The following is a 13,026-nucleotide window of genomic DNA, read 5'->3' as shown; positions in this document are numbered from 1 at the left end:
TCAGTGAACCACGAGACCATACTTCTAGACCATATACACAACTGGCAGCTGCGGCTCAGGAGGGAGAGCGGGTCGTTCACTAATCACAGGGTTGGTGGTTTGATCCCCAGCTCCTCCTCTCCACATGTCGAAATGTCCTTGGGCAAGACGCTGAACGCCAGACCCACCCAGTTTACACGATCAATGGTCAGACCAGCATCTTGTGTAGTAGCTCACGGCCGTCTGTGTGTGGGAGCTAAACTGTTATAAACTGTTTTACTACAGTGGGCAGTGCAGATCTGACTTTGACATGGTCATCGTCGTTTGTTGTGGATCTGATCGTCAGTAAATCCACAGCGAGCCTTGGCAAACCACAGCCAGTGAACACATTTTTTGGGCTGGTTCTACACGGCTTCTCACTTATTAACAACTTCCTCGCTGACAGCTACAGCGCATAAATATAATTCTCACGTTCAGAATCTGTAATAACATCAAAAGCATAAAAGTGGTAAAATGCATGTCAAGGTCCTCTAACACATGCTGACAGTTAAGCTCTGCATGAGGAGTATAATGAAATTTGCCAGTGTGAGACTAGATGTGAGATGATTTTCTGATGTTCCCCTCAGCCCACACAGCCTCAAGTTCAGTTTGCTCTGCACTCCACTCCTTCCCGAGCCCTGACCTAGACTCCCTCCCCAGCAACCGCCTTTGGGCCAACTTGGACCAAGTTAAAGGAGGGAGAGTCTACCCTCACCGCCTCCACACACACCATTCCTTCCCTCTTGCCATCAATCTCCTCATCTCCCCCTTGCTTCTTCGTTGCTTGGGCTAATTAACTAAAAACCAAGCAGAGATTTTATATAATTCAGCAGCGAGAACTGCCATGTCTTGATCCAGAAACACCCAGAGAGAAACATGGTGACTGGAGCCAGAAATCACCAGGAGAGAAAAAAAGGAAAAATAAAATGCGAAACCCCGTCTCCACCAGCACAAGATATCAGCACACGAGGAGCTGGAAGCTGAAACTATGAAATTCTCCTCACATATTTTATTTCTTCAAGGGCTACATTTTAATCAGACACACTGGCAAAGTAGTCGCGGGCCGGGCACGACCAGTATCAAGGCGGGGGAGCAGGGCAGAGGAGGAAGTGGAAAGAGAACACAAGAGGAAGAAATGGGGCGATGGAGTGAAAGATAGAGGTTCGATTGTGAAGGGTTTGACGGGCAGGTGGAGGGTGAGAGAGGTGTAAGATGAAAGACAGCGAGAGAGAAGGACAGGGAAAATAGACTGAGAGAGTCGAGAGAGATCTGTGACCAAATGGTTGTGTGGAGTGCTCGCTTCTCCGCTGAAATCCCCTGACCACTCTCCATTAAGCTGGAGTCCAGGAAACAATATATAAAGAAAGTTTTGACATGGGCAAACAATCTGCAGAAAACAAATCCAAAAAAAAAAACAGCTTCTACAAGCATATTGTCTTGCTTTCATCTCAATAATGCATCCCATGTAGCTCCTGAAATCCTGAGAGGACAAACGGGAATGCAAACAAGACTCTTATTATTACATGTCCTCAACAAAAACACAACATCAAATCCCTGTGATTCTTGTAGGTCCAGGGGATTTCCACAGGATCGTTTATTTATTAAGAGCGTGATTACTGAGGTTCACTGCATACTGAGGCTTACTGTGCCAGGGGGGGGGGCTCAACTCTCGCTGGGTTACCTATGTCTGTTTTTCCTCTCACCCTGCCTCAGTCCTCCAAAAAATTCAATGCATGTCTGAATTTATGCATTACAAGCCATGCTGCAGATATTAAAAAATGATACAAACTAATCCCTCCTCCACAGTCCCATCTGTGACAGGGTCCTCACGCTGGGCTGACCCTGAGCATTCTCTGCCGTCTGCACCATGAGTTATGATATTTGGTGTCGCTCGGATTATACTTTAATATTTCATTACATGCACAAAATCCTTATTCGATGTATGTCCCCCAGGTGTGTCACGATTAATCACGAGATGTTGTGAAAACCCAAGGCTAACTATGTGTGCTACTCTCATATACAAAGAAGAAAATCATACATGTGCATCTCCAGTGTTCATATAGAGGTAATTACAAACTGTGCATGTAAACAGCCACACGCCAACACACATACACATCCTGTCGTTTTTAAAGATTCTGCAACAATGCAGCGCTCTGTTTGAGCCCGTGCTGAGTTCACATGCTTGTCTCCTGCACCAGTGTAACCACAGGTGAACGCATCAGAATACACACTGCCATATCAAATGGCAAAAGTATGAAGCACAGCGTGTTTTCTCCCAGGGGGAGCTGAGACTAGGCAACGCAGTGACCACAGGCAGCGGCGTTATGCCATAACTGGTGGCCCCCGCTGAGAGCCGAGCTACTCATCACGCATGTATGAAACAAACATGCTGCCCATCATCAGGAGCCAAACGTCCCTTCTGATGTGATCTATTTCCAATGCTCGACTCTGCTGCTCGCAGCCAGGAAAAACAGAGAGAGAGAGAGATTAACACACTGCTCACATCATGAAGATGACTGGGGACCTCTCAAAGTAGAGCAATCCAAAGTAGGGCTGACCACTTCACACCCAGAATCCCCCTCTGCGGCTTTGTTTATTAAGTCATGCAAAAGAGGACAACAACAAGAAAACCCTGGTGGAGATTCAGGCAAACTAATGAATACATTACTAAACAAAACAAACAAAAAAAAGAAAATGGCAGCAGTATTTCTGATTGATGATAACTTTTAACTTTGTCAAAGTAATGCCAGAACTGTACTTTTAATACGCTGCTCTGAGAAACTTCTGTTTTCATTTAACAAAAGTCTTCAGTCACACTAACAGCTCTGTGTGGCTGCGTTTGATCGTAATGCTAACGCTAGCACAACAATTCCCTCATAATTACAGTGTTACATTGCTGATGTTTAGCACAGATAATGTCGACCCTGGTCACCATCATAATGTAGCGTGTTAGCTTTCTAATATTTACTAACTTAGCACTAAACACATGGTACATCTGAGTCAGATGGGAATTAGTTTTTGGTTTGGTTTATGACCAAAGTAAGGAAACTATTCTGACCTGATGAAAAGTGAAGGGGGCTGTGTACCAGAATTTCATGACACATCATTTGATAGTTGTTGAGATGTTTCAGTCAAAAGCAGATATGTTAACCTCATTAGGATTTGGAGCCGGTCAAGAGTCATCCTCTGGGGATCATGAATGTCTGTACAAAATTTCATGGAAATCCATCCAGTAGTTGTTCAGATATTTCAGTATGGACCAACCAACGCTCCCATCCCTGGAGCCACATCTTTAGCATGGCTTGAATGAAGCATGGGAACAAATTAAATGAAAATTTTGGATTTAAAGCAGGAACAATCTGATCTAATAATTAGTAAACAAGGTTACAAATCCTACACAGAGAGTAACTCATGAAGAAGCTCAAATATTCAAAACAATGTACTCAACCATTTCTGAGCTGAAGTCAACGTTAACAAAGGTGAGATGATGGATGAGGCTGTGGAGCTGCCCTCTGCAGGTGATGGATGTTTGCCCCCTCTCGCCTGGCAGTGTTACAGGGCCACCACACACCCAGCTCTAACGTCCCTTCATCGGCTTCAGCTAAGTGCTCATCTTCGCCATCATAGCTGCTTTACCGCCCGGTTGTATACATGTACTTATGCGTGTGCTTGTGGATAATTCACTTCATCACATCTCCATTCTATGCATGCATGTCTGTGTCACATATATTTAGTAGGTAATATTTTCAAACTGACTCCTTTTCAGGCGTTATCGTCTCCACAGACAATCCCTGTCTTTCCCCCCCACAACTCGCCTCAGAGAGCAATTTCCCCACAGTCGCTCCATAAGGCTTGGTGAGTCATACACAATACTATTGTAATAATGGTCGCCCATTCATTGAGGTAGGCGTGGAGCATTAAAATGCTGTGTGAGTGTGTGTTCTGCAGTACGGATAGAGCTCAGTTCAAGACAGAAAACAGGCCCAAGAGGAGAAATTATAGAAAGAATAACGTTGTAAAAACCTGGAGTTTTAGAGAATTAGAGTTCCTGTTTGCTCTCGAACAATCTCCATCATCACCACTTCCTCCTCCACCACCCAAACTGGCAGTTACATAGAGAGCATTGACAGGAGGCTGGACGGTGGCTCAGACCAGGAGATGCGAGACTCTCTTGGGGCTGAGGCAGCAGCTGTCCACAGGCCTTCCTCTCCAGATTATCCTGGCAGTGAAACCTGGGTCACATGTTCTGATGTGCAGCCCAGTGTTCTGCTTCTCTCTCTGTCTAACCATGTTTTCACTGTCGCTGTAGAACTAACTTTTCCGACAACAGGTCAGGGATATTTTCTGCTCAAACGCTGCTCCCTTTACTATGTTTGTTTTCACACTAGATATAATGCATGTTTAGAATCAAACTGTGCGACAGATGTTAGATATTGATGCAGCACTTTAACACTTTGGTACTACTATTTCTCCTTGTGTAAAAAAGTCTGAAAACTTCCTCCACAACTGTATTTAAGTTATTATTGGTTAAACAAGCTGAACCAGTGTCATTCTGACATGTTGTGGAGGGTGTGGCAGTTTAAGTCAAGAGAAGGGTCTAAAGGAAACATCAATAATCCTGAGCAGAGCTCTGTAACTTTCACACAGAACCTAAGTGCTAAACATTGTTTGTATATTCATCAGCTGAAGTGTGTCACATCATGATATGGCTGATTAGCACATTTTCCATCCTGCCAGTGTAACATGTAACAGGTTTTACATGCAGGCACCGTTTAGTATCTTTTCTGTTGCTGGAACTTTCAGATTCATTTGTCGACAAAACAGAAAAGAAAAACAGGAGATAAATTCATAAACTTTTAAAGGTAGTAAATCCCTGAGCTAGAAACCAATGGCAACACATTTTGTTGTATCTGAACACTGCCATGATTTTACAGCAGTAAACTGTTACCGTATAAAAAGACATTCTGTTTACCATTTTATATTAAGTTGAGCTTTTTTGGAACAACACAAGAGCCCAGACGAGACAGGAAGGGGGCGTTTTATTCAAGTCGGCTGCTTCTGCTTCAGATTTCCATGTTTTTCTTTCCAACATAAAAAGCTTCAACCAATTGCCAACGTTATTTGCAGTTATGTGAAAGACCACCATCTGGCATTCACAATCCAGTCAATCCAAACCCAGGCAAGACTCTTCTGGCAGCTGGAGGATAGCTTGTAAAATTAAACAGAAAAATTAACTTGATTTTAGACTAAATCCTCATCCTTTCGCACTGCAAGTATCTTCTGCTATTTATACAACATTTATTTCAAAGTACCCATGAAAAACAGCTAAAATGTGCAATATATGGAAAGCAAACACTTAAAGAGATAGTAGGAAGCATTGTAAAATTTTCAAGCCATGTAAAAACAGAGTAGCAGACTGCAGGAAATGAACAATATCATCAATGATCCCCCTGTACAAGGCTGCGTCACAGGAGATGGAACTACCTGTGCTGAGTTTACCTGATTCACAGTTCATCCAGCATTTGTATACAGGGCCTCAGACCTGCTCACCATGTCATCCATCACATTACTGTCTATGATCAGATTATTTACTGACATCTGATCTATGTATGCATTAGAAGAAAGATGTTGATGTCAGTTGATCCAAACGCCTCAGTCCAGACTGACATGTCTCAACAACTACTGGATGGATTTTGCACAGGCATAAAAAGCATGAAATGTAAACCCACCTGACCTAACACAACAGTGCAGTGACACAGACCATCTAAATAATAAAAACCACTATGCAGGTATGATTTTTACTTTTTTTACATTCCCTGACCATCGTTGTTACATTACAGCTGACTGCAGCTATTTTACTACAAATTGTTTCTGTAATTTCTAATTCACAACAATGTCACATGACCAACAGTGTCTCAGATGAAAAGAATCATATAAGGTGTAATTTCAGAATCTGAGCTGCCTGTTTGTTCAGTCTAACTGATGTTGATTTAATATGTGATCGACCACTTCTGATTATCAGAGACTAAGTTGCATTGATAATGAAATTCTGGACTGAATATTTTTATTTTGCCATCAATAAAAGGAAAGCCACTCTTTAGAGGCTTGAAATGCTGCTTCATTCATATTTAATGATCAGGATTATTCTGCATTAATATGTGAAATGTGGAATTGATTTAGACTCACTTCATTGCCATGGATCTAAAAGGTGTTCGTGGTTAAATAAAGTGAAATCAGATCTGGTGTCTTTAATAAGAGTCAACATCAGAAATGTAGCACAGACAGACCTGGTTTTGTCGGGTCAGTGGGCCCGGATTGGGACTAATTTGGGTCTTGATTTTAAGAAGTTTAGGGACCTCATCCTAAAATTAGTTCAGTGACAGTGGAAACACCACAGCCCTCGCTCTCCAGCTGTTCCCTGCCTGATGGAAGAAGTGTGATCTGCCTCAGCTTTTAAACCTTTTTAAGACACAGCTGCTCTGCTTCAGACTGGCTGGATGAAGCTGGATGAAGTGAGTAAATGAGCTAAGGTGTCTGACATCTGTTTTCAGGTGGTTGGATATGAAAGGTCCACTCCCTTCTTATCCTCACCTCATCACCATGTACTTGTTCTTCTCACCTTTATGTGAAACCTGTACTTTTTGGCTCGTACTTTAGAGAGAAACATGAACTGTGCTCCTGCTTCACTCTCCTCGTCTCTCTCTGAGCGAGGCTCCATAGGACCTGACGGAGGAGGAGAGGGGCTGCAGATGATAAGATACAGCTACCTTCAGCTACCCTACACGTGCATGATGTGTATGTTGTTTTCTCTGCACTGAGCGTGACAGAAAATAGAAAACTCTTGAAATGAATTAAGCCTGAAAACTGTAGCGTTACACCGTTTGAATGCAAATTCACATGCTGCAAGGACAGTACCAGACCAGCACAGAAAACACAACACACAAAGACTTCAGCAGTAAAATGTGTGAGTGCTACTGTATACACAATAAAAAACACTGCAGCTCATTATCTGTGGCAGCAAACACAGAGTGAGGATCAGTGGTGGACTGTAACCGAGTACATTTACTTAGTACAACTTTTAGATACTTGTACTTCAGTATTTCTGCTTCATACCTCTACCCCTCTACAGAGGAGAGAGACTGTACATTTTAGTCCATAATATTTATCTCACAGCTCTAGTTACTGGTAACTTCACAGTTTCAGACTTTACATATGATCAGCTTATAAAAAGTGATGTGTTTTTATAAACTAAACTGACAAACTCTATATAAATACTGGCTGGTTAATACTGGCTCAACCCAAACAAACAATGACAATAACTACTACTTTCACATGAATGCATCAGTGGTAGCAATAGAGTATCAGATTATATAATCAAACAGCACTCACAGGAGGAGTTATGAGTAGTTTTACTTTTTCAAGTATTAGTCATTTGCAAATAATACTTACAAAGTATTACTTAAAGAATATGTTCAATGGAAGAGTGTGGTATTTCTACCTTTACTTAAGTAAAGCATCCAAAAACGTATGTATATATATTCACACTATAACACATGTGAATCACAAGCTGTGTATTTGTAAATATTGCACATTACAGCTAGTGTATTGTCTTTCAACAGCATGTCATGTGACTGTTTTGGTCCAATCATGATCGAGTGATGGTGTCTGTGGTTTAATCAGCTCAACGTGAATAACAACCCTGAGGCTGCAGACCCCAGAGGCACATTCACATCAGCGGTGTGACGTGAGAAATAAAGAGCTGTGGACCAAACAGTGGATGTGGAGTGGGATCGTTACAGTGCTAATATTCACACACATAAACACACACATACGTATGTAGAGATAAAGTGAAAAAAACTCATTTACTATGCATGAACAGGAGCTGAATCTCTGACCCAAGGACACCTTTGACATCTGCATATCAAACATGAACAGGTGGCTCCAACAGGAAAAGGCCTGTTGAGCAGTGAGAGCAGCAGCAGCTCTGTCCATGCTCCTCAATGTGTTTCTGCCTTTTTCTTCCTTTGTGCTTTAACACCACAGCCTTATCAATAATTTCAGCCATAATGCTCCCTTTCTTGGAGCTTCAGGTGTAGTCGAGCTGTCAGTCAAACAGAGGGTTGTTTGTAACACCACAGTTTTAATTTTCGTGCCTGCTGTTTTCCTCTATTGTTCTAAGTGGGTAATCTATAAATTGTGGAGGAGTAGTGGGATTATGATGCAGTTTTTAAACATATCTGACTTTATCTCATTAAGTTTGATAAAGAACCTTTTAATTCAATCACCAAAAATGCAATTACATGTTATATGTCAGTGTCTACAGCCCGATATGAGCTCCATTACCTGAACAATGATGACAGATGCTTGTACAAAGCAGAACCTGCACGTCTACAATGACGTCTTATTTCATATTAGTCTAAAATATATGACATCCTCACACATTTAAATTAAATCTCCCTCTCCTTAAGGCTAATACAAAGCCTGGGGTGGAACCATTCACTGCACCAAGCAAGTGATGACTCATTTTAAAAGTAATGGGTTGTCAAAAATGGGGCATAGGGCTGTTGAAAGGGGAGAAAACAAATTAAATAAAAATGGATCGTAGCTTAACCTTAAGCAAACCATGTTAGAATCCATTAAAATACTGTATGAATCTGTGCCATTTTTTAGCTTAAAGAATGCTTTGATCTCTGAGAACAATTTCAGAGGCAATAGATATAGCAGTAATGTGATTGCTTCTGTCATCATGATTCAACAGATTACATATCTAATCGGTTTGTGAAGAGAGAATATAATTTGCACAGATTACAGACCCAGTGGTGCCTCAAGCTTGTTGAAACTGGGCTGTTTGACAGTTTAGATGATCCACGGACGGACAGATGGACAGACAAAAAGACAGCGAGTGGGAGGGAACCCACCAACCACCTGGTTTAATCCACGGTGGAAAAACATCTGATCCTGCTGTTCTGATGGCTCAGATTTATTTTTCTCCTCACAACGGCGTGAATAAGTGCATAACATGTGGGCACGAACATGAAGCATGGAAACACTCGATTGTATTTCTCATACACAGTTTACTGGGACGTACTGAAATGCAAAGATATGCAGAATATGAGAGACATGGCTGCAAAGGAAGTAGGACTATATATAATGAAATTAAAGCGACTCAGTTGCTGGAATATCCCTGGGGTATATAGCTAGTTGTTTTACGGGGGGAGATAAGAGGATTTTGTCAGGTTGAGATGCCGGCTAATGCTATTGTTCCTACTGGGAGCATAAAACAGCAAAGAAGCTTTTCACACATCTTTTCTTCTTTTGTAGTGCTGTTACTGTAGATATCGTTTCAAAGTACAAGGTGGAAAAAAATTTGAATATTGCAGCGTTGGACATCATAGCCAGGAAACACAATTTGTTTTTTTTTTATACCAATGTAAGAACCCACCCACAACATGTTCTCATCCAAACACAAATTCTTTTTTTGGAAGATATTTTGAAAATAATCTATAAATCAAGTTTTACATTTTTAGTGCACATAAACCAGAGAGTTTGGAGAAATAAAAAGCTGCGTAGAAAAAGAGGATTCTCATCCTTCCCTCACAAACACTCACTTATGCACTTACACGTGTACTTAAACAGGCCTCTAAATGACTAAATGACCACTAAGGGTGGGTTTTGTTTGAGAAGACCACCAAATCAAGTTAGAGAGATGGTTAATGTTATCTCCTCCTCTTTCTCCTCTGCTGACTTCTACTTCACTCTGCCCTATTCTCTCTTTCCTCCTTCGTCCTTTCTCCTGTTTACCGCATTTATCACCTGCCTTCACTTCTTCACTGCCTCCTTTACCTCTTCGCTTCTTAATCCCTCAAGCTAATGGTGCTCCCAAGGATGTAACTTGTCAGATTATGTCAGCCAAATCACTGTGTCATCTACACCACACAGTTGGCGAAAACAAACAAGATTCTTATCCTCCTTCACTCCTCAAAAAAAAAGTGCCAAAAAAAAAGATCTAACACATTGACAAATGGCACATTACTGAAGAGCGTGGCTGATATAATCTAATACCAAGTCGATCCTGATACTTGAACCTGAGTTGCTCTTTCATGCAGAAGATGCACAGCAGTTCTACTTTGCAGGAGAAATGATTTGCATTCAATCTCCAGAAGCAGCGTAGGTGTTATTACCTGCCACAATACAACCTAACCCCAATCTGCCAGCAGCCAACAAGGTGTTAAAAAAATCACATGGTAAACACTCCACTGTCACCATTTTTTGTGTTTGGAGAGAACGCCGGCGACTATGAGCCACCAAGCAAATCAGTTAGCAGTGAAGGTTCCCACCCGTCCGTTCACAGTCACACTCTGAACTAAGTGATGATCCTCTGTTATTAAGACTTGTTTTACACTTCAGGGCTGATTTCAGCCTTATAAAAATAGCAGATTAAAATGAGTCTTGTCAAAACCTCAACTAGATTGTACAGTATTTTTTCACAGCTCCATCTGAACACACAGTAAGTGATTTTTAGTGAAAATCAGTGGAGATTAAAAAAAAAGATTCATAAAAGGGAAGAAAGAAAGAGCAAGGAGGAGGAAAATGAAGGTGTCAGAGGTGTGGAGGAGGGAGGAGATGAGGAACATGGTGAAAGGTCATGTTTTTATTCTCTTTCATTTCTTGCTGAGGCCAAAGACACACTGAGTACAGATGGAGTGTATCTGCTGGGACAGACAGTCTCCGATTGTATTCCGCTCTATTGTATTGTAATGTATTGTATTGTGTTGTGTTATGTGTTGAGGTCTAGATATAATATGTACATTATTACTGTCAGAGCAAAGCAATCAGGAAAGCACTCTAATATAATGCGCAAACGGTCAAAATGAGTGAGCGCGCACGTACGCGCACGCACGCATTTAACCACAAATAATCAGCAACTGCAGCAGCAGCAGCCAAACTAGGCGAACAAACTGTTTGCCATAACGATGCCGAGATAATAACAGAAGCCAAGGGCGCGTTTAACTTCTGAAGAAAAATTAGAGGAAGTTGCCGGGAGCGCAAATAGATAAATAGATAAGGAGGGCTGCTTAACTGGGAGTGAAGGGGAAACACAGCAGAGATCTGCGCGTTTGGAGATCGGGCAAAAGTCGCACACGCGTTTATTCTCAACCTGATAAAACACAATCGAGCAGAGGCTGCAGTTTGTTTGCAGCTGTTATGAAGATATAACAACTTTAAATCAAGTTCCAGAGAATGAGGTTTAATGGAGATCCCGAATAAAGAGCAACTATAAAATCAGCAGGTCCTGCAGGGCGGGATTCCGATCATGGTCTTTATGTGAAACAATAAAAACGTTCTTGCGTAAATCTTTTTTTTTTTTTTTTTTTTTTTTTCAGCAGAGTGATTTCTAGAAAACCGAGCCTCTAAAAGAAGAAGGCAGGAGCTTCTCTCCAAACACAGGCGCAGCCCACGTCTCTGCTCCGATATAAACACACACACACACACACACACACAGGTTTTAGTTTAGGTTTGTTCTCAGAATGGTGATAAACTCACCTTCCGTAGGATCCACTGGCAGAGGAGAACTATGGTCCAGCCGAGAACCTGCATGTCACCTTCCTTAGAGCGGACCACCCCGAAAAAAACTACACGTCTCCCCGGCTGAACATAAAAAGACACAGCGCGGAGTCCAGGCAATCCCAAGCGGCAGAGCACAAGTCTCAAAAAGTGTTAGAGAAGCAGAAGAACGCGCTTAAAGTTGTGTGTGTGTTCAGTCTGTGGCACAAAGGGCAAACTTTGAGCGGTGGCTTCAGTTTCTCCGGTCCGCCTCATGAGGCACATCCATGGTGTTTGTCTCCGCTCATACTGGACGGTTTTTTTTTCTTTGCTGAAGTTTGTGCGGAGACGGAGTCAGTTCAGAAGGTGGAGACACAGCGGGGACCTCACTGAGGAGCACCAGCGCTTCTTGTGTTTTGGGGAAACGGACTGGTTGGTTTGGAGAGACGCGATCTCTCTCTCTCTCTCTCTCTCTCTCTCTCTCTCTCCACGCGCGCGTCACGGCGCACACCGGCTCTCGTTTACCGGCAGCCACACTGACCACAACCGCATGTAGATGATTTTGTTCCGCCGGTGTTTGGATGAGGTGACTGTTTACCAAGTCCTCCATCAGACAGGAAGCCATGGATCATGTTTCAGAGTCCTTAAAGACACTGGTTTAAAATATTATCAAACGATTAATTAATGAGTCGACTTCTTTGCAACTACATTGATAATTATTTAGTAAAAATCAACTCTGTTGTTGCTGCTTTTTTGTCATACATGATAATAAAATGAACATGTTCAGGTTTCTGACTGTTGGGTTTGCTGTTGTGCTCTTAAGTGCAATTAAGAGAAAATAATCTGCAGATTCATCATTAATGAAAGTAATAGTTGCAGCTCTGCCACCTCGCAGACATTTTAAATTCTGCTTTGGTCAGTTTCATTTTATATAAAATAGACTTAGTGTTATCATCAGTTATCATTTGCACAAAATCCACCAAATGAATAAATGTAGTGGGAATAATTTCCTGACCTGAAACCACACACACACACACACACACACACACACACACACACACACACACACAGCAGCTTTATAATTCAGAGAGTATGTGTCATTTAACCTATAAGTGACTCTGCCTCACTTGCTTTGTGGCAGCTCAAACTCTCATATACACCAGCAAATGGAAAACAATCATTATCTTACACAGAAACATGAACCCTGACTGCTTCATTCAAGTGACTGTGTGTGATGGAGGCCAACAGCACAAGCTAGCCAGACTATAAATTCCCAGAAAAACAATTTTGAAATATTAATGTTGCATGGATATATTGGGGCAGCGTGGCCCCACATCTCTCCCTGATGGCCAGTCCCAGCTGCTGCCTGCCTGACTGTGCCACCTTTAAAATGAACTGATCTCAGATGCACAGCGTTCGCTCGCCTGTCTCACAAGTTTGTCTGTGTGGAGATCAGCGGATCTG

At 42.0% G+C, this 13,026-nt stretch overlaps 1 protein-coding gene across 2 annotated transcripts in view; it reads right to left on the bottom strand.

Annotated features, from left to right (window-relative positions):
- Positions 1-13,026, bottom strand: part of LOC108884820 (neurexophilin-4) — a 70,994-nt gene that overhangs the window by 24,355 nt on the left and 33,613 nt on the right. The window contains exon 1 of one of the 2 annotated variants that reach the window (XM_018678908.2): positions 11,563-12,086. The exons of the other annotated variant lie outside the window; for it this stretch is intronic. Within the exon in view, the coding sequence (XP_018534424.1) occupies positions 11,563-11,616 (54 nt within the window). The 5' untranslated portion in view covers positions 11,617-12,086. Of the gene's footprint in view, positions 1-11,562; positions 12,087-13,026 lie in introns of those variants that run through there. 2 annotated transcript variants of the gene reach the window in all.

The sequence above is a fragment of the Lates calcarifer genome, linkage group LG12, assembly GCF_001640805.2.
Source record: "Lates calcarifer isolate ASB-BC8 linkage group LG12, TLL_Latcal_v3, whole genome shotgun sequence".
Lineage (NCBI taxonomy): Eukaryota > Metazoa > Chordata > Actinopteri > Centropomidae > Lates > Lates calcarifer.
This window is presented reverse-complemented; position numbering and strand designations above follow the sequence as displayed.